The 20256-nt window shown below is 48.4% G+C and overlaps 3 protein-coding genes across 5 annotated transcripts; 1 reads left to right on the forward strand and 2 right to left on the reverse strand.

Annotated features, from left to right (window-relative positions):
* Positions 1–231: 231 nt before the first annotated feature.
* TM9SF1 (transmembrane 9 superfamily member 1) lies at positions 232–6144 on the reverse strand. Of its 3 annotated transcripts, none has more exons than XM_004390512.2 (6): positions 5326–5710; positions 4658–5022; positions 3234–3855; positions 2759–2944; positions 1436–1709; positions 232–896 (listed from the first exon to the last, which is right to left on the reverse strand). In XM_004390512.2, exons 2-6 carry the CDS (start codon positions 5003–5005, stop codon positions 503–505), a joined length of 1824 nt encoding a protein of 607 aa, XP_004390569.1. In that variant the 5' UTR covers positions 5006–5022; positions 5326–5710; the 3' UTR covers positions 232–502. The 3 variants fall into 3 exon arrangements, with proteins under 3 accessions (XP_004390569.1, XP_023581145.1, XP_023581144.1); XM_023725377.1 differs by having other exon boundaries at positions 5455–5577; XM_023725376.1 differs by lacking the exon at positions 4658–5022 and having other exon boundaries at positions 5326–6144.
* Positions 6145–10600: 4456 nt separating this feature from the next.
* On the forward strand, positions 10601–15110 carry TSSK4 (testis specific serine kinase 4). Its single transcript, XM_004390513.2, has 4 exons — positions 10601–12996; positions 13375–13589; positions 13984–14377; positions 14827–15110. The coding sequence occupies exons 1-4, from the start codon at positions 12772–12774 to the stop codon at positions 15007–15009; spliced, it is 1017 nt and encodes a 338-aa protein (XP_004390570.1). The 5' UTR covers positions 10601–12771; the 3' UTR covers positions 15010–15110.
* Positions 15111–15208: 98 nt separating this feature from the next.
* Positions 15209–20103, reverse strand: CHMP4A (charged multivesicular body protein 4A). The gene is given in 7 exon segments (XM_023725378.1): positions 15209–16307; positions 16740–16875; positions 17048–17162; positions 17575–17752; positions 17839–17985; positions 19689–19725; positions 19727–20103. Coding segments are annotated over 7 exon segments (735 nt in total). The 5' UTR covers positions 19799–20103; the 3' UTR covers positions 15209–16257.
* Positions 20104–20256: the final 153 nt, after the last annotated feature.

Here is a 20256-nt window from a genome sequence, read left to right on the forward strand (position 1 = left end):
CTCACTTCCAGAAAGAACTCCAGCTGCGCTCCTTCCGTTAGGGTGGTAGCGGCTGCTGAGCCGCGGAAACAGGACCCTGACTATGTCAGTTCCTGCAGCGGATAGTTCCCAGGCCCTGTTGGAGAACTCTAGTTTCCTGGATTCCGAGACCGGCCTGGCTTTTTAGGGGACCGTGCCCGTAACAGCAGGAGTCGAGTGCCAGTATCCAGACCAAACCCTCCAACTACAGGATTCTTTTTCTTAATAAACTTTATTTTGACATTTATAAAAAGAAAAATTGGAACCAAAACTAAAAGCAACTTAAAAAGTCCAAGTATATACTGCTCATATAATATGTATAATTTCCAGGCTCTCTGGGAAAGAGAGGATGAGAGGGCAAAGGGGAAGGCAACAATGCCATCACAATTCAGTCACTCAATCAGAAGAGAAGCTAGTAGGAGAGATCAATGGGGCATGAAGAAAGAGCTTAAGATAAAAGAGCAGTAGTTCTACCACCCAGAACTCAGTCCATCTTGAGGTTAACATAGATATACCGGATGAACTTTAGGGAAGAAAAAAAAGAGATAGTGCCCAGCATGAGGAAAAAAACATAACCAGTGAGTAAGGAGTAGCCGAAGAACTCTACTGTCTGTACAGTCCCTGACATGTTGGAGCGACGGGCATAGTAGAAAACTGAGTAGAGGAAGATGAAGAGTCCAGTGGAGCCAACACTCAGCACAGATCGCCACCACCAGCGATAATCTTCTCCGGACAACTGGAAGTAGGTGAGCGCAATAGAGATGCAAGCCCCCACACTCAGCAGGATGGCGAAGACAAAGAAGAGGATGCCGTACAGCGTATACTGCTCCCGACCCCAGACTGTGGCAAAGATGTAGTACAACTCCACAGAGATGGCACTGTAGAGAGAAGAAATGATACACATTAAAGGGCTGTGCACTGCCAGCACAGTGGTGTGGCCAAAATCCAGTCCCACCCTCCCATGTTGCTGGGTCACTGTGTAAAGTGGGTCCACTCCCTGTCCTTGATTTCCTGGCTTCATAGGGAATTCTTTTGCTTATAAGTAGCTGCTCTCATTTCAAGAATATTTTCCACTGTATTATCTGCCTGGTACAAAGAGGTACCAGCAAGGTGATTGAGTAATTAATGAATAATGGGCTTTAAGCCCCACATGATGCTTATAGACACTAAAGGCAGAAACCGGGAAGATGGTGAAGGGAGCAGTGTCTTCTGGGGACCTGTAAAAGCGAGACACCCACATATCTGAACTGATTCAAGCTCAGTCCTGCTTGGGGATAAGAGGAACCATGTAATGACCTCTTAATGTTACAGCTAAACCAGACATCCCTGAATTGGGTTAGGGTACAGGGTGGGTGGGGAAAGGAAAAGTCAAGGTCAGGGACCTGAAAGTGATGGCCATGGAATAAAGGGAGGATACCTGAAAGGCAGGAAGCCTCCAACCGTCATGTGGATGACAGTAGACTTGTACCAGGGCTGGGGTGGGATCTCTCGGGCGATGTTCTTAGTGCGACAAGGTGCATCAAAGGGGCTAGCGTTGTTCTTCCCGAAGATGCCTCCAATGACAGTGAGGGGAAAGCCCACCAGCAGCCAAACCGTCAGAAGCAGCAGGATGGTGGTGGCTGGCAGCGCCTGTGTTGAACCATTGGCCCAATGCACCGAGTTCACCACACTCCATGTCAGGAAGAAAGGCACTGCAGGGATGTGTCCCCGGAGGGAGGGTCAGCACTAGGAGCTATATCCCTGGGGGGACCCACTCAGATTGAACTGGAAGGGGACAGGGATGAAGCAACCTGAGCTCCTGGATGTCCATGCAGAGCCCACTGCCCTCACCTACACCTGCCCAGGTCCCACAGTCATTTGTTCCCTGTCTTACCAACACCCTCTCCCCTACCCAGTGTCATTAACAAGGCTCAAGGTAGCTGCTACGTAATGATCTAAGAGTTACACAAAACCCACCTGCCTCCAAAAAAAAAAAAAAAAACACCAAACCCACTGCCGTCAAGTTGATTCCGAATCATAGTGACCCTACAGGACAGAGCAGAACTACCCAATAGGATTTCCAAGGAGCGGCTGGTGGATTCAAACTGCCGACCTTTTTTGGTTCCTACCAAGAGACATTCCATTGGATTAAGGCCCTGTTTTCAGAAAGTCCTGGTTCACATAAATGTGATGGGACATAAATCAGACACTTAGGATTGAGAACAAGACAGGTTCTGAATGCCTTTGAAAGGACAAGTTGATTTGAAAGGCTGCAGTGGGGTTACCCTCCTCCAAAATTAAAAAAAAAAAAGAAAAGAAAGAAGGGGAGGTATCAATAAATTCAAGGGAGTTATTTTAGTGTCGTAGTTGAGAATACAGGCTCTGGAGTCAAATTGCCTGGGCCTAAAACCTGGTTCACTACTTTTTAGGAGTATAATATAATCTTGGGCAAGTTACTTCATCAGCCTAAAGTTAATTCTCCTTATCTGTAAAATGGGGACAATATTACCTACTTCATACAGTTACTGTGATAAAGGAATGTAGAGCGCTTGGTACAATGCCTAGGTCATTTTAAGGGCTTAATAGTTTTTAATTATTCAGAAAAAAAAAAATCCTTGTCTTTTGGACAGTTTTCTTACCCTGTTTCTTTTGCCTATCTTCATTCCCTTAAAGCCTCACTCTGACTCTATCTCAGGTTCCATGGCGTACTCCAAGTTCCTAAGTTCAGGCTGGCCCACCAGGGAGAAAGGGAAGTCCTCACCAGAGAAGAGACTGGTGGTGAGAATGATGTTCCACACCCAACGCTCGCCTCCAATCTGCCGGTAGAAGTGGCTGGACACATAGCCAGAGATGCAGCAGGTCAGGGCATACAACAAGATGGCTGCTGAGTTAATGGCCCCATGACGATGCACGTTGAACATGCCCAGCAGCGCCATGACAATAATGCCTGCAGGGTGGTAGTGGAAAGCCTGTTAGGTCTCACCTATCCCTCTTCCAGCACAGGGTAATCACCCCCCTTTATCCCAGACCCCTGGCTTCCAGCAAAACAATCTCCCCCAGTTCTGTTGTCCAGAAAATCCACAGTAGAATATACACATCCTCACTAGAGCCACTCCATTCCTCAGGTCTGCCCTTTACCTTGGGTAGAAGAGAAGATTCACAGGCCTTTTCTGAACAAGGTACCTACCTAGTTCTACCCCTTGAGAGAAATCCCTGGTTAATTCTTATCACCTCACCAGTGCCAAGGGCCAGGAACTGGGCACCCACGCCAAGCACAGCACAGAGCAGGCCACGGTATGGAGGAAAGCGGAAGACATCTGTATGGATAATTTTCCAGCCATTGTCACCCTGGTCAAAGTCATCACCAGAGCCTCCAGAGGTTGTCTCCTCATCCAGGTTGTACCGAGCCAGGTCATTACGAAGCACGCGCATAAGAATGACAGCCACAAAACCCACCAGTAAAAACACAAGCACCATGGAGTTGATGATGGACAACCAATGGATTTCCAGTGTTCGAGGAAAGAAACCACCATCATCACCACGGCGCCTGTCACTCCGATGCTCCACTGAAGTCTCTGACCAGTGCACACTGTAAGTGTGGGTGAGGCCTAGGAAGTTGTCAGGCTGTAACCCGTCCAAGCTGTGGGGCTTGACGTCCCGCACTGAGACATTGGCAAATATAATTTGATCCCTGTGGAATTCTAGGTGGAAGTCCAAATGGGTCCAGAGTCCTATCTTGTGGGTGTGTGGCAGGAAGCCACTCTCCTCCATGTAGCCCACAAAGCCACGGATTGGCAAGTCATCTACCACAAATTCAAAGTAGTACAGTTCCTCAATGGCCTGACGCAGCTGTTCTACCTACAAAGAGTAAGTCAGGAGTCAGTCACAAAAGGCCTCCCCAGGGATAGGTTTAGAGCAGGGTTTCCCCAGGTTGCTTGGCACTACTGACATTTTGGACTAGATAATTCTTTGTCATGGGGGCTATCCTGTCCACTGTAGGATGTGCATCCCTGGCCTCTTCCCACAAGATGCCAGTAACACGCTCCAGTGTAACAAAGATGCTTCTAAAACATTGCCAAATGTCCTTTGGGGGACAAAATTATCCCCCTTGAGGACCACTGGATCAGGCCCCATCATCTCATACTTGGTCCAGTGGGTTGGAGTTCCTCAAAAAGAGCAAGAGAGGCAAGGTATAAGAAGATCTGGAGGGAACTGAGGGAAACTGTCCTGAGATAAGACTTGTTAAAGAAGAAGCATGGCAGAGGAAGGTTAAGTACAGAGAAAAAGTGACCAGTCAAGAAAGAGCTGAGAGTTGGGTATGGAAGGAAACAGAACTACGGAGGAGTGATAGTTGGGACCTTATTACCAACAGAGAAGCTTGGAGTCAGGAGCCCTGGGCTCTAGTATCAGCTCTGCAACTCACTATCCATGTAATCCTGAAAAGGTCACTTCTAAGTTCCCACACCTCAGTTTTTCAACTGAACTTGAATAATACCACCTGCCCTGCCTGCCACACTCAGGGTTGTAGTTAGAATCAAGTCAGATAATTTCCATAAAGGTAACCTGAAAACCATAAATGCGCTCTGAAAACCTGTGTGAAACACCTGGGGGGATGGGGTAGGGGGGAAGGGTTGAGTGACAGCCACGTGGACAGGCTGACCTGTACAGAACTGAGCTGCATGTGGCACAGAATTCGCTTCTCCACATTCTCCCGAAAGCGGATCTCATACAAAGACTCCGCCATGCGATCCCCATCCAGCACTTCACCCAGGCTAAGGCTTTTATGACGAATCTTCTCAGGGCAGCAGACCGGAAGCTGATAGTAATGGTAAGTCTCCTGGGGGTTATGGTAGGGTCCCACTTTGTTGACATATAAAATGACGGGGTCGCCGGCCTTGTAGTGTGTCACGCCTTCCACCCCTGGCCCACGGCTTGTGCGCAGCAGCAGGAGCAGCAGGACTGGCAACCACCGGCAGCTCCAACTTCGAGGGTGCCCTGAGATTGTCATCCTTAAGGCAGCGGGACCTGTTTGGGGTAGTCCTGCGGTTATGGAAACCAGGAAATCAACTCATGACGACCCAGGTCACGTTCGTCTAATTGACACTTACTTGCTCCACTTCCTCCCACTGGCCTCTGCGACCTTCTCTTCGGAAGCCATATCCCGACACCCCACACCACATCGCGTCCTTCTATCCTTTCCACCCGGTGTTCTGTCTTTCTGCGGCCCACCCGCGGGGGCCTCAACCGCGCGCCCCAGCCCGTTCCCATGGCAACGCCACGCAACCTCGTGCCTCAGGCCCCTGCCCGCCGCAGCCCCGGAGTCCTCACCGCGCGGGAAGGGCTGGCCGAGGCGGCGCCAGCGGCCTTACCGGCCCCGTAGCTGCCTTTGGGCTCCTGCGGGGGTCTCCCCAACGAGCCGCGCGGTAGAGGCGGGTTGGAGAGGACCTGACAACTGACCTCCACTGGGTTGCCTGCTGCTGTGCCTGATGGCAGCGGCTGCGGCCACCTCACAAGAGACACCGCACTCGGCTCGGCCAAGTGCTCTCCGATGAAGCTTTCTACAGCCAGAAGCCCGGCCCAGCTCCTGGGGCCCCGCAAGCCTCGGATACCCCGGCCCCGGCGGGGAGTCCTCCTGGCTCTCAGAAGAACAGCACAGGACACGTCAGTCTTACAACTTCCGCCCTCATAGGCGGGGGCCTCAGCCGGGCAGAAAGCTCCTTTTCTGGACCCTAGATCGGCCGCTCGGACTCTTCGTGTTGGGTGTCCGGGGGAGGGGGCTGCAGATGAGGCCCGGCTGCGAAGATGCCGACGCCTCTTCGGGATAAAGAGTCGCCACCGGGCCGCCCGAGTCGGGAGCGCACGCCCAGCAACGGCCTGGGAGACAGAGCACGGGCGGGTGGCTGGGACCGCACCTAGTGGATGTTCGAAGCATCTGCCACCGGAACCTATAACGACTCGCCACAGGCTGCTGAGGCCGAGCCCTGAGAGGCGGTTCATGTCCCCCAACCTGGGCGGGGGTGTGCTTGGGGCGTCGCTGTGCGAGGAACCTCGAGTCCGAGCCTCACCTCACACCACTCCCACCAGTCATGGATGCCCCCAGCCAAAAATAAAAATATTTTCCCGAAGCTGTACTGGAGGCCTCCCATTCCGTTCCGTGACGGTTCCATACCGACGATAAGCGAGCCCGAGCCTGGTCTGGTGCTGAGGCAGGCAAAGACACAGGGTTTCTGTCCTGTAATCCCATGAGTTGGACAGCCTGACAGGGTAATTGCAAACTGGAGGTAAAGAATCTTGCCGTATATATGTCTCTTTCAATGCTTTTGTTCTTCTTTATATGTATGTGTTTGGGTTTCTCAATTTCGTACTGCAGCTTATTTTTAAAAAAGTTTATCCTTGTCTGCCTCAGTTAATTTAAGGGGTTTCTGCCATCAGGGAAGAGTTCCTCTGGAGATCAGACCCTGAGGCAGTGACTTCCCCTTGGCCACCTGGGAGCAAAGTGTAAGGAAGACTTAAGGTTTCCTCTCCCCAAGGGAAGGAGCTCTGGTGGCACAGTGGTTAAGCGCTCAGCTGCTAACTGAAAGGTGGGCGGTTTGCGGGAGAAAGATGTAGCAGACTGCTTCAGTAAAGATTTACAGCTTTGGAAACCCTATGGGGCAGTTCTACTCTGTCCTGTAGGGTCGCTATGAGTCAGAATTGACTCTGTGGCAACGGGTTTGGTTTTGGTTTTCTCCCCTAGGGAAGAAGTACAGGGCAAAATCACAGGAGGCTTCTGGGCTAAAAAGGCATTCATTTTCACCCACTTCTGATTCTTGCCCTTTCTGACCCAGCCCTTCTTCCTGCAGACATACATGAGGTTCCAGGAAGTAGTGGGTTGAGTTTTTTAGACAGTCAATGAATTTTGCAGTTAGAAAAGTAACTTAGAGTGGCTTTGGAATCGTCTTTAACTGACAGCCACTTGGTCCCTAAAGCCAGAAACCTGGGCCTCTTTCTTAGCACCTACCCCTCAAATCAGTGCCACCAAGCCCCTATCCACTTATTTCTTGAATAGCTTCCAAAAATTTGCCCTCCATTGCTCGCTTGGTACACCTAAATTACTGTGACAGTTACCTGGTTAAGTCTTGTGGTCACTTCTCCCTTGGGTACATTTTCCATACTGCTGCTAGAAAGATTGAATTACTTATTTATTTTAATCTTAAAGGTTTCCTATTAAGGAACAGCTGCAACAGTTGTTTTCAAATTGTGGTATGCATCAGATTAAGCTAGACGTTTATTTAAAACAAAAATACTTAGGTTCTACCAAGTTAGAATCTCAGGAGAAGGGGTGCTTAGGCATCAGTATTTTTTTTTAACAAGCTCTGATTCTGATGCACACCACAAGTTAAGAACATGAGTATATAGGATAAAGTCAAAATAGCTTGGCATATGAAGCTTCTCATGACAGGATACTAATTACTTCTCCAGGTACCTTCCCCTTCTGGAACCCTGTCTTACATTCAAATTGAAATCTTGAAGTTCTTGGAATGTCATGATCTCAAGCCTGCAAGCCTCATATTGTTCCTTCTGCCCAGATGGCCCAATCTACCATTCCCTATTTATCTGCCTGGAAGAATGCACCTTCTTTTGAGCAGTGCAGATGTCACCCTCTCTATGAAGCCTTCCCTTATATCTTAGTTTTGTTTATAGCACTTTATCTCAATGTACTATTATCTTACCTGTCTCCTTTGCCAACTGCTGACTCCTCACAGGGAGACTGTAATTTATCCATCTTATATCTTCAGGATCTAGCAGTGTTTTGTATATAGTAGGCAGCTTGATACATCATGTTCTTCGAATGAACTGGTTTTACACACACACACACACACCCCGTACATGATGACAGAACAGAGTTGCCACCAACGTACCTATCTGCAAGTAGGGCCAGCTTGAGGGAGCAGAAAATGAGCAGAACTGACTGGGCCTCCTTACCACAGTGTGCCCTGGACAATTGCCCATCTTGCTAGATAGAGGATGTAGATCTGTATTCCAACATTAGGACTTTGAACCATACTGCCAGTAGGGTTAGATTGTCAGTAAATGAGAATTTGTTAGCAGTCTGTGGTATAAATCTGTTCTTGGAGTTTTTGTTTCGTGGACAGATAATGGTGGATGCATTTGAATTACGGTGTTGAAGCTTATTAAGAAAATGTTCTGCATCCTACTTTGGTGAGTCGTGTCTGGGGTCTTAAAAGCTTGCAAGTGGCCATCTAAGATGCATCAATTGGTCTCAACCACCTGGAGTAAAGGAGAATGAAGAAAACCAAAGACACAAGGAAAGTATTAGCCCAAGAGACAGAAAGGGCCATATAAACCAGAGACTTCATCAGCCTGAGACCAGAAGAGCTAGATGGTGCCTGGCTACCACCAATGACCACCCTGACAGGGAACACAACAGAGAGTCCTGGATGGAGCAGAAGAAAGGTGGGGTGTAGAACTCAAATTCTAGTAAGAAGAACAGACTTAATGGTCTGACTGAGACTGGAGGAACCGCGGAAAGCATGGCCCCTGGATTCTCTATCGGCCCAGAACTAAAACGGTTTCCAAGGCCAACTCTTCAGATAGGGATTGGACTGGACTGTGGGATATAAAGTGACACTCGTGAGGAGTGTACCTCTTAAGTAGATACAAGAGACTAATCTGGCAGCTTCTGTCCGGAGGTGAGATGGGAAGGCAGAGAGGGTTAGGAGCTGGTTGAATGGACATGGGGAATTGGGTGGAAAGGAGGAGTGTGCTGTTACAGGATGGGGAGAGCAATTAGAGTCACATAACTGTGTATAAATTTTTGTATGGGGAAAAAAGAATTATGGTGTTGGCAAAGAATATTGAATATACCATGGACTGCCAGAAGAATAAACAAATCTGTCTTGAAAGAAGTACAGCTGGAATGCTCCTTAGAAGCAAGGATGGCAAGACTTTGTCTCATGTACTTTGAACATGTTATCAGGAGGGACCAGTCCCTGGAGAAGGACATCATGCTTGGTAAAGTAGAGTGTCAGTGAAAAAGAGGAAGACCCTCAATGAGATGGATTGCTACAGTGACTGCAACAGTGGGCTCAAACATAGAAACGATTGTGAGGATGGTGCAGAACCGGGCAGTGTTTCGTTCTGTTGTATGTAGAGTCTCTGTGAATCACAACCAACATGACGCAACCTAACAACAACAACAGTGGTGGACGTGAACATAAGAATAAGGGTTGGATTCTTCCCTTATTCTTTCCTCTGTCCCCCCAAAAAAAAAAAAAAAAAATCTTAAATCCAAAGAATCCCTCTCTGACCACAACCTCCTGTCCTTCTTACTCTGTTAATTCCCACCAAACTTGTTCTTGCATTTCACTGAGACCTGCAGCTCCTCCTCTCGTTGGCCTCTTTCTAGCTTGTCTTCCCTTAACTATGCAGTTTAGATTCCATATTCCATCATTTCAACCATGTTTTTGCCTGGGTTCTTGATGCCTTTTTCCATTGTTCTTTTATTGCAGCTGCCAAACAGAACCCTAATCTCGGGTCAATTCAACTGTCAATATCCAAGCACCTATAACCCAGGTGCTAAAATAATCTCAATACTATGATGATAAATGTCCATAAGTTGTTTCCTTCAACCTCATTTGGGCCCTCAGTGCTGCCCAGTGGTCTTGCTTTTTCCAAATCAGCTCTCTTTTCTTCTCTACAACTTCACAACCTCTAACTGCAGCTTCTGGAAGTCGACCTCCAGAAGAATCTTGCCTAGTAGGAGATGCAAGCAAGAAAAGCAATTACAGACACTATGTTAGGTACTGTAACAGGAAGTATAGGGGCTATGGGCGCACCCAGGAGGGAAGAACATCTAACTTGGGCTTGAGCAAGGTAAAAATGGCCTGGTGGGGGTGTCATCCGACCTCCTTGTCTAACTTCACAAGGGGGAAGGAGAATCATCAGCATCAACAGCCCAAGGCTGACTTCTGTGAGACAGAGGTCAGACATACCTCCTCTCTTCAATCTCTACCAGTTCTGAAACCAGCCATTCCTCCCACAGCAATCTCTACTTCTCTGCTGGGTTGGATAATTCACTGCAATGGCCACTGTCTTAAGGCTGGGTTCTCTAAAGAAGCAAAACCAGTAAAGCGTATAAATATATATAGAGAGATTTATATCAAAGAAACAGCTCACGCGATTGTAGAGGCTGGAATGTCCCAAGTACGCGGATTAGGATAGAGGCTTCTCCTGATTCATGTAGCCGCAGGGACTGACGAACCCAAGATCGGCAGGTTGGAAAGCAGAACTCCGCTCACAGGCTGTGATGATCGCAGGATAAGCTAGATAAGCTGCCAGCTCAAGTCCCAAGAACCGGAGGTCAGATGAACAGGAGGCAGCTGCACAATCCAGAGCAAGCAAAAAGCCAGAACGTCTGCTTATATTCAGATGCAGGCCACACCCCAAGGAAACTCCCTTTCAACTGATCGGCTACTCACAGCATATTCAGTCATGGGAGTGATCACATATAAACACTGAGAACCATGGCCCAGCCAAGTTGACACACAATCTTAACCATCACAGCCACACAGAACTCACAGACAATATTCACAGTTATGGGGTTTATTAGGGAAGTACCAGGTTATAATTCAGGTTCAGAAAATGTCTCAGGATACAGTACTTTGGTCAGGACAGCTTCTTGGCCATGCCCCTTGGCCTCTTGGCCTGGCCTCTGCCCTGCTTGGGCAAATGTTACGAAGCTCCTTAGCTCCACTGATAAGTGCCCAGAGGTACGCTACTCCACCAGCAAGCCTTCTGCCCAAAGGTGCTCAGCTTTCTCACTCTGTGGGCTGGGAAGCTCACCGCACCCTCTCCTGCCAGGTTCCTGATTCTGCTGCTGCTGTTTCTCTGCCACGCTTGCCGCCGCTTCTCACCGTCTTGCACCGCCACTGGTTACAGCTGTGTCTCCTGGGTTAGGAGTTTCTCAGTGCAGGTACCCCAGGTCCAAAGGATGCACTCCACTCCTGGCTCTTTCTTGGCGATAGTCAGGTCCTCCGCTTTCTGCCTCTGAGATAGCTCATTTTCAGCCTAGCGGGATGGCAAAACTTAACCAGTCCCCTCGTTAGGGTTCCATATACTTTATTTGCATGATCCCACCCCCACAAGGGTGCCATGCACATTATTTGCAAGCTGTTCAATTTCCTTGGTAGACCACAAGCACCTTATTTGCATAGTCCCACCCAATCATTTGACGGGAGTTACAAGACCATGGCGAGAAAGGCTGTGTAAAAGTGATCCACTACACTGCAAGCAGTCAGTAAAGGCTTCCTTGAAACGACTACTAAGCTAAGTCCTGAAGGATGAGTAGGAGTTTGCCAGGAGAACAGAGGGACTAAAATGGAGGGAACAAAGAAGGAGAAGCAATTCAGTTTGGCTGCAGCATTGTGTGTGTTAAAAGATAAAATCAGAGAGGTAAGCAGGGTCAGATCTTAAAGCCATATGAAAAAAATTTGGACTTGATCCTGAGAAGAATGGAGAGACAACTGAATTGTTTTAAATGGGAATAAAGTTAGGTTTATTCTTTGGACTTCAGGGTGAATAGACTGGAGAGGAGCAGAAGGCTTGCTAGAGCAATTAGTTAAGAAATGATGGAGTCTTGAACTAGGGTAGTGGCAGTGGGCCTGGAGAGCCATGAATGTATTATTAAAGAGATAATTAGGAGATAGAAGAGACAGGATTGTGTGACAGATTGGATGTGGAGGCTGAGGCAAAGGGAAGGGTCTGAGATGACACTCCAATGTCTAAATTGAGGACAACTAGTACAACTTTACAGAGAGGGGAAGTCTTGGGGAAGAAAATAAGGAGTTCAGTTTTGGACTGGGTGAGTTTAAGGTGCCTGGGAGAGACATGTCCATGTGATGTCCAGTGAACTTTTGGATGCTGGATCTGGAACTCTACAGATAATCTGGGACAGAGATGAAGATTGGGAACAGTCAGCATAAATGCGGTAGTTGAAGCCTTGGGGTGGGTGAGATCCTTAAGGGAGGATTTGAAGTTCTGAGAAAAGAAGGTCCGTGATAGGACCATTAGGGATATGATTAAGGGATGGATAGTGGAAGATGAGCCTGCAAAGAAAACAAATGACCAGAGGGATGGGAGGAAAACTAAATTCAGGGTCATGGGAGTCAAGATAGAATGGATTTCAAGGTTAGATTCCTTAGAACATGCTTCCATCACACCTTGAAATTATAACACTGACACTCATGTTCTCTTTCTCATGCTGGACTATAAACTCTAGGAGCATAGGGTCTCTATTGGCCTGATTATTATTTTATCCCAGTACTCCACACACTGCCTGGCACATAGTAGGTGTTCAATAAACATATGAATGAACGAAGGGTCTTGATCTATGGGGGAAGTCTCACCAGATGGTGGAATGTGCCTCCAGGAATGAACATGTTATAAACTGCACTTCATTATCAAGCTTTGTTACCAATGGTGACTAGAAAGTGCGTTGTGATGTGTGTGGAATGTGGGACCTTGGGGGAATTCCGTAACCAGGAGGAAGAAGTAACAACAGCCAATGGAGATGAAAAGCACCCCTTTCTTCCCCCCTCCAAGTTCCTAGTGGAGAGCTGAGCCCAGCATTCCAGGCTCAGGTGACTTCATAAGCAAGCATTCGGAGATTTGCTTCACTTTGGGTGCCTTAGCCCTCAGCAGCTCAAGGTGTAGGCCTCAGCAGACAGGAGACTTCCAAGTGGCAAAGCTCCCTCACTCAGCGAGTCCAACACCATGGGGAAGGGAGACACTCTAGAGGACCCACCACCCACCTCAGCCTACCGCTCTGTCATGGAGGAGTATGGTTATGAGGTGGGCAAGGTCATTGGCAATGGCTCCTATGGGACGGTGTATGAGGCTTACTACACAAAGCAGAAGGTCATGGTGGCTGTGAAAATCATCTCAAAGAAGAAGGCCTCTGAAGACTATCTTAACAAGTTTCTGCCCCGTGAGATACAGGTCAGAAAGGGGGCTGGAAGAGGGAACTGGAGCTTGGTACCAAACTGCTTGAGGCTTCTGTCAGGAGGGGTATGGCTAGGAGAGAAAGGGGCCAGGAATCCCTAAACCAGAACTGACCATCTCACTAAGCAGCTAGGAAAATTCCTTGATGTGAAAATTCAACCTCTTTCCCACCCACCCATTCACCTCCAGCCCTTCAAATAGTAAAACTGCAAAACAGCGTTTGCCTACAGGCTACCAGGCACTTGTCTACCAGCTCTCTTGAGTTCACAGAAGTTCTCTTCCAAAGTTCTAAGTAGCAATGGGAGGGTAGGAGAGGGCTGAGAGTGCAGCCAGTTGTCCCTTCCCAGGATTGATGGGTCCCTCTTCCTGGGCCAGGTAATGAAGGTCCTGCGGCACAAGAACCTCATCAACTTCTATCAGGCCATCGAGACCACATCCCGAGTGTACATCATTCTGGAGCTGGCTCAGGGTGGTGATGTCCTTGAGTGGATCCAACGCTACGGGGCCTGCTCTGAGCCCCTTGCTGGCAAATGGTTCTCCCAGGTGACCCTGGGCATCGCCTACCTGCACAGCAAGGGCATTGTGCACCGGTGAGGGCGCTACTACCCAGACCTGGGGTCTTTGGAGTTTCAAGGGGGGTTTATGCACGTCTTTCATTTTCTGGCCTCTTTTTTCCTCCCTTGACCTCCCTCCTCAATATCTAGGCCCATTCATCCACTCTATTTTAGTCGTCTGGTCAAAAACATTAAGTACTCACTGGGTGCAGAGCCTTATATGAAATACAGTGGTGAGCGCCCAGTGGTCCTCAGGGACTATTCTCTTTTTCTCTCTCCCCCTTTCTCCTTTGGGCTCTGCTTACAACTCCAGGGCTCTCCTTCCTGTCTACCTTGTACCCTCATAATAGTTCTCTCTCCCACTTTGCCTTTCCTCATCTCTAACCTCTGACCCTCCAGCTCCGGGTCTAATACTAAGCCCTCTCCCCAGCCTGACGCCCAGCCTTTCTGCTGCTGGTAGGGACTTAAAGTTGGAGAACCTGTTGCTGGACAAACGGGAGAATGTGAAGATATCGGACTTTGGCTTTGCCAAGATGGTGATTCCTAACCAGCCTGTGCGTAGTAGCCCTTCTTATCGCCACATGAACTGCTTTGCCCACCTCAGCCAAACCTACTGTGGCAGCTTTGCTTATGCCTGCCCGGAGATCTTGCTAGGCTTGCCCTACAACCCTTTCCTGTCTGACACCTGGAGCATGGGCGTCATCCTCTACACCCTAGTGGTCGCCCGTCTGCCCTTTGACGACACCAATCTCAAGAAGTTGCTGAGAGAGACTCAGAAGGAGGTCACTTTCCCATCTAACTATACCATCTCCCAGGAGTGCAAGGTGCTGGCTCCCCCAGGAGGGCTAAGGCCTCATGGATGACCCACAGGGAGGGGTGAATACCCAACCTAGGCCTCACAACCTGGGGGATGGCTCCTCCCACACCAGACCCATTTCATACTCTAGCCCCTGCCTGTAGTAGTTGCAGGGCTTACAGGGCCAATCACTGGGCTCCAAATCTTAGATGTGGACAGCAGGTTCCAGCCTCCTATCATTTTAGGGCTGAAGGGGATTATATATGGGACACCTCCACGGAACTCTTCCCTTCCCTTCCCTTCCAGGGTGTTAAATGCACACAAGCCTGGCTCTCCAGGATGAAATCAAGGCCATATTCCCTTTCACCAGAGTGGTGTGATGGGCTATCCTGCTTCTTTCTCAGGTCCAGCTGCTAATTGTCTGTGTGGCACAATGCGAGGCAAGCTCAGCCAAGACCTCTCTCTCCCCTGCCCTAGAACCTGATCCTACAGATGCTACGCCAAGCTACCAAGCGTGCCACCATCCTGGACATCATCAAGGACCCCTGGGTACTCAAGTTCCAGCCTGAGCAACCCACCCATGAGATCAGGTTGCTTGAGACCATGTGCCAGCCTCCCAGTACCACTAATCACCACCAGTCTTTGGAAATCAAGACCTGAGAATGGCTGAGGGAGGGGGATGAGAGAGGAGCACAGCAGGAGGGCCTGGGGCTAAAATCTTTTATAAGAAAAATAAATTTAATTCAGATTTAGTTTCATCAGCTAGGATCAATGACATTCTTTCCTGAGGGGAACCCTAACAGGGATCACTGCGGAGGGTAAGAGGTGGATTTTTGCCCAGAGCCTATAACCAGCAATCCTGGCACCTTTTTATGGATGTTGTAATTCACAATGTGGCTCCTGTAGGGGAAGGGGATGGGTGCTCAGATTAACACCCACTTTTGGGAAGCTTCACTATTCCGACTAAGTACATGCCATTTTCTTACATTTCTGTGCTCTCTAAAGGTTCAAGCAGTGGGACAATAGCCCTGGCTGCTCTGCTTTGATCATGGCTCTGCCTCTGTCTACACTACAAAGGAATGGCATGTTCTCCCCTTTCAGAGAAATGGATATCAGGGTGTGCGAAGTACCTCAGTTCCTTCTCCCTCCAAATGCCACCTTAACCACTACTGAAGCAAACAATCCCAGTGAGTTAGGGCCCCTCACACGCACTATCATTCACAGTCACAGAAGTGGCAGAGTTCAAACCAAACCTTCTAGTGGTGAAAGCTATTAACTCTGGGTTCTAGATAAAGGAAAGCCACTTGCCCCTTCCATCTCTCTACTCTCCCTTCCTGACAAATGTGTTTTACAAAAGGAAAAAGGATGGTAACTCATAGGCTGTGTTGGCAGAGACCTGACTGGGGGAAAGAGATGGTAACAGGTGGTAGTTATTCTCAACCTCAGCACTAGGCAACTCTAGGACAAACCAATTTGAAAGATGAAATAGTGTCTGCCTGGAACAAAGTAGGTTAAGAAATTGGGAAAGCCCATCTATTTGTTGTATGTTCCAACCCCCTTCACTACTGCCATTATTAACTGCTTGAAACAAGGCTCCAAGGACTACAGAAAAGTTTCAGTGTAGACAAGGCAGTATAGACACCAGGGTTCCATTTGCCCAGTTTTATTGGGAGCAAGGGCACTGTAACCGCTATCAAAGAGAATGCAGCCCAGGGACTCCTCCCACATCAAGATCCATCTTCAGAGTTGAGCCAGGGATGGGAGGGCAGTAGACCCATTTCTAAGGCAGGGTCATACTAGCATCCTCAGCAGGACCTCCTAAAAAGGCTAGGCTCCTTTAGCTCAGCACTTGGCACTTAAGGAAAAGAGACCAATGAAGGCGGTGTTAGGAAGACAAGTCCAGACTCATCAGGATACCCACTCTGTCAACTGCTTTAGTGCTTCTTTGTCTTCATCTGCTTTGGGGACAAAGACACCCAGAGAAAGAAAGCAGAAGCGTTAAGACCTCAGCAACTTCCAACCATCCCCTACTATACCACTCAGAGCCTGTTGAATTACATCTCCCCAGCAAAGAACCTAAAGGTGCAGTACTTCTACTTGCTGAGCTGCTGCTAATTCTCATAGTACTTTCACGCAAATTAGAAAAAAGCACATTTCTTCTAGCATTTGCAGCCTAAACCAGCATGCACAGCTTGGTGAGTGAAGCACACCATTCCCCAGTGTGTCTTCATTCCCTTCAGCCAGATGCCCTTGTGCAGTCAATAACCTGTACAACTGTAGCAGCAGCCTTCTCTGCCTGGCTCCTTTGAGGCAAGACAGATGTGGAACAATCTTTCTGATACCTCTCCCACCCTCTCAAGTCCTCCAGACCACAGAGCAGCCCTGGGTACCTGGCCCTGCAGGCAAATGTGTAGAGGGTACACTGGGCAATTTGACTGGGGGTTCTCCCTCCTTGTTGCCCACATTTAACAACTCCTGGGACAATTCTTCCTGCTCCAGCTCCTCTAGCTCCTCCAACAGTTCATCCTGGGTATAGGACAACAAGACTGTTCAAGATGAAGGAAGGAAACTTCTACTTCCAAAAACACATCACTTCTGGAGTTATACCCCAAACTGTGCCCAAGAGCTTCTATTAGGCATTCCTTCTGGGTGGTCCCAGGCTTTCTCTGATATTCCTTGGCCCCTCATCCCCAGTCACCTCATCCACATCATCTCCAAAGCCCACAGCCCGAGAAATGGCATCTGAGATCTGCTGGGCCACCTCCTGTTGTCCTGTGATGTCAGTCATCAGTTCATTCACCTTGTCAATGTCTCTGAGAACAAGATACATAGCCAAGAAATCATGCAACAAGCCCTGACTTTCTCATCTCACATGAATGAAGCTCCTCTTGACTGTGGTCTCAGACTCTGGTAAGCCCATGACTACCAGACAGAAAAGATCCTTGGAAAATTATAAAGAGACATGTCTGGGTTGAGAAATGGTAAGAACCCACATTGGGGAGAATATGTTGCACCCCCTTTCCCAAAGGATCTTTAAGAATCAGAAATAACCTTTCCTCCCTTGAATACCTCAGCCAGCAAGAAAGCAAGAAGGCATAGAGGTCTAGCCATCATAAGCACCTATACTTGTAAATTCACATTCTGAGAGGCTTTGAGGTTCAAGGTATGGTACCAAGTCACTCTCCCCAAAGCCTGTTGCCCCTCCTCCCCTCCCCCTGTACCCACATGTCCTGGTAGGCCTTCTTCATGCCTTGGGCAGCAAACTCCATTGCACGAAGCACTTCTTTGTTGGTGGTGGAATTCTCAATGGCTTCACGCTGAAACTCCAGGGTGGATAATGTCCCATCGGTTTGTGCCAGCTGCTGTTCCAATCTTTTCTTTCTCTGCAAAGCCTGCAGGGCAGCTGTCCCATCCCGCACTCTGAGCATCAGAGTCAGAAGCACCTGCTTCCCACCTGAGCCCTCCCAATCTGCTCCCTCCCCACATTACCTCTCTTATTCTTGGTCCCACGCTTCTTGGCCATCTGTAGCTCCTGCTGAATCTTCTGCTCCAGAAACTCCTGTTTCTTGATCAGTGTCTTCTCTGTCTCCTTTAGTTTCCGTATTGCCGTTTCAGGGGTTGGCTCCTCCTTCTTCCCTAAAGAATCCAATGGAACAGGCCCGTATTGTGTGAAGGAAAAACATTAGCCACTAATCACTGAGTGCATAGCATGTGCTAGGCACTGTCCTGGCACTTTTCTGTGTTACTGTTCATCCCTAAATGACTAGCTACAATGAATGTACTATCTTCACTTTATGAATGTAAAAACAGGCTCAAAGATGTTAAAACTTTTTGTCCAAAATCACAACTAGTAAGAGACCGAGCAGGAACTGAAATGACTTCCAAAGCCAAGATTCTTTTTGCTATTCCAAGTTGCCTTTCAAGTTACTTCCAATCACTTTAAAAAAAAATTCTATTTTGTTGTTGTTGAGAATATTCACAAAACACACCAATTCAACAATTTCTACATGTACAATTGAGTGACACTGATTACATTCTTCAAGCTGTGCAACCATTCACACCCTCCTTTTCTGAATTGTTCCTCCCCCATTAATATAAACTCATTGCCCCCTAAATTTTCTATCTTCTCTTTCAAGTTGCTGTTGTCAGTTTGATCCCATATAGATTGTTCTTTTTATAATTATTGTTCACTTGCAGTCCTAGGAGATGCTCAAAGTCCTGACTGCAGAGGATCAAATGAATGAACTACAGGGAATTAGAGGAAAAAATCTGATCTTGACTTTTTCTTTCATCTTCTATACCTCTGTACTTCACCCAAAATAAAACATCCCTTGTCTACTTAAAATCCTTCCATACTCTCCATTGCCTACAGGATACAATCCAAAACTTTTTAGCAGGACATACAAGGTCTTTAATGGTCTGGTGCTTGTTTACCTCTCCATCCACACTTCCCTCTACTTTCCTCTTCCCCTTGATCACACACACTCACTGGCTTGGCAGCCAGAACTCTTTTCCCTGAACAGACCACACTCTTTCCTCCCTCTGTGTTTGTAGACATTATTCCCACTTCCTGAAATACCTCACTTCCCTACCTGACAAACTCTTAGCTTTATGGCAAGCCTTCTGGATCACCCCCTCCAATGCCTACTTCTATGTTCCCTGGTGTTTTATCAACATACCTTCACCAGTGAGTTGCTACCAGTACCAGTTGCTATTGAGTAGATTCGGACTCATGGCGACCCGTGTGTCAGAGCACAACTGTGCTCCATAGGGCTTTCAAAAGCTAGTTTTTCAGAAGTAGATTGCCAGGCCTTTCGTCAGAGGTGCCTCTGAGCGGCCTGGAACCTCCAACCTTTCCGTTAGCAGCCGAGCACGTTAAAGGTTTGCACCACCTGAGGGACTCCTGAGTTGCTACACTAAATTGTAAATACCTGCTTGTACTTGTCTTCCCTCACCAGACATGAGCTTCAACAAAACAGCCTTTCTTATTCACTTCAGATATGCCCAGCACAGCACCTGGCTCAGTCAGCATCAGTGTTTTGGAAAGGACTAGATGAGACAGGTGGAAACTCATCCCCCAAGCTGTACATTGGGAGCCAGTACAGTCACCACGACCTCGACTCACGTCCCCTCCCTGACCTGGAGCTCTTCCCTCAGAGAGCGCGGGAAGGAAGGCAGACAAGAGCAAGGGTCCCTCAGGCACCAGAGATGGGCCTACCACCGACCATCTCTTTTCCCCTTCCCAGGGCCACCTCTCCGTATGGCGGAGTCCCGCCACGCGGTTCCCCTCTCCAGCCCCTGCGAACACTTTCCAGCACTCTAGTCTCGCCCGGGCTCACCCTTCCTGAAGAGTCAGCTGAGACCACTCATCACCACTCTCGCCTCTCCTGCCTCCACCTGACGGCGTCTTCCACATTTCCGCCTTGCTTCTGTGAGGGCGAAGCCTCATCACTCTGCGACCAGCCGTGGCCAATCACTCCTAAGGGCACCGCAGCAACATCACCACAAAAGCGACATCATCAACAGATGCAAACAAGGCCACTTCTACCACGTGACCTGAGCCACCAGCTCCAAATTGACGTGCTGTTCTTAAAGCGGCCGCTTCATTTTCAACTCTAAAAAGGCTGCTGTCCCACCCAACAACAGAGTATTTGTTCCCTGAAAGGAAATGTGCAGGGTAATGGCACCCCAGGGTAATGGGGCCAGCAGAAGAGTTCTTCATGGCTGTTACCCTTGGCAGAGCTGAGGAAAGTGGGATGGGGATGGGGTGCAGAACTTGATGCAGTCTAATGCCTTACACCCTGGTCTTGGCACCTCAGCACTCCCAGTTCACGCACTTGTTAGTTGATGTTGAGTCAATTCGGACTCATGGTGACCCCATGAGTAGAACTGCTCCATAAGGTTTCA

The sequence above is a fragment of the Trichechus manatus genome, unplaced genomic scaffold (assembly GCF_000243295.1).
Source record: "Trichechus manatus latirostris isolate Lorelei unplaced genomic scaffold, TriManLat1.0 scaffold00305, whole genome shotgun sequence".
Lineage (NCBI taxonomy): Eukaryota > Metazoa > Chordata > Mammalia > Sirenia > Trichechidae > Trichechus > Trichechus manatus.

Coding starts and splice junctions, on each gene's coding strand:
- TM9SF1 (XM_023725376.1), bottom strand. CDS start 5,994: ATGAACCGCCTCTCAGGGCTCGGCCTCAGCAGCCTGTGGCGAGTCGTT. Junction 3,856..5,325: donor CGGCCAGCCCTTCCCGCGCG/GTGAGGACTCCG, acceptor TACTCTTTGTAG/GTAGAACAGCTGCGTCAGGC. Junction 2,945..3,233: donor GTTCCTGGCCCTTGGCACTG/GTGAGGTGATAA, acceptor ACCACCCTGCAG/GCATTATTGTCATGGCGCTG.
- TSSK4 (XM_004390513.2), top strand. CDS start 12,772: ATGGGGAAGGGAGACACTCTAGAGGACCCACCACCCACCTCAGCCTAC. Junction 12,997..13,374: donor TTCTGCCCCGTGAGATACAG/GTCAGAAAGGGG, acceptor TTCCTGGGCCAG/GTAATGAAGGTCCTGCGGCA. Junction 14,378..14,826: donor CCATCTCCCAGGAGTGCAAG/GTGCTGGCTCCC, acceptor CCCCTGCCCTAG/AACCTGATCCTACAGATGCT.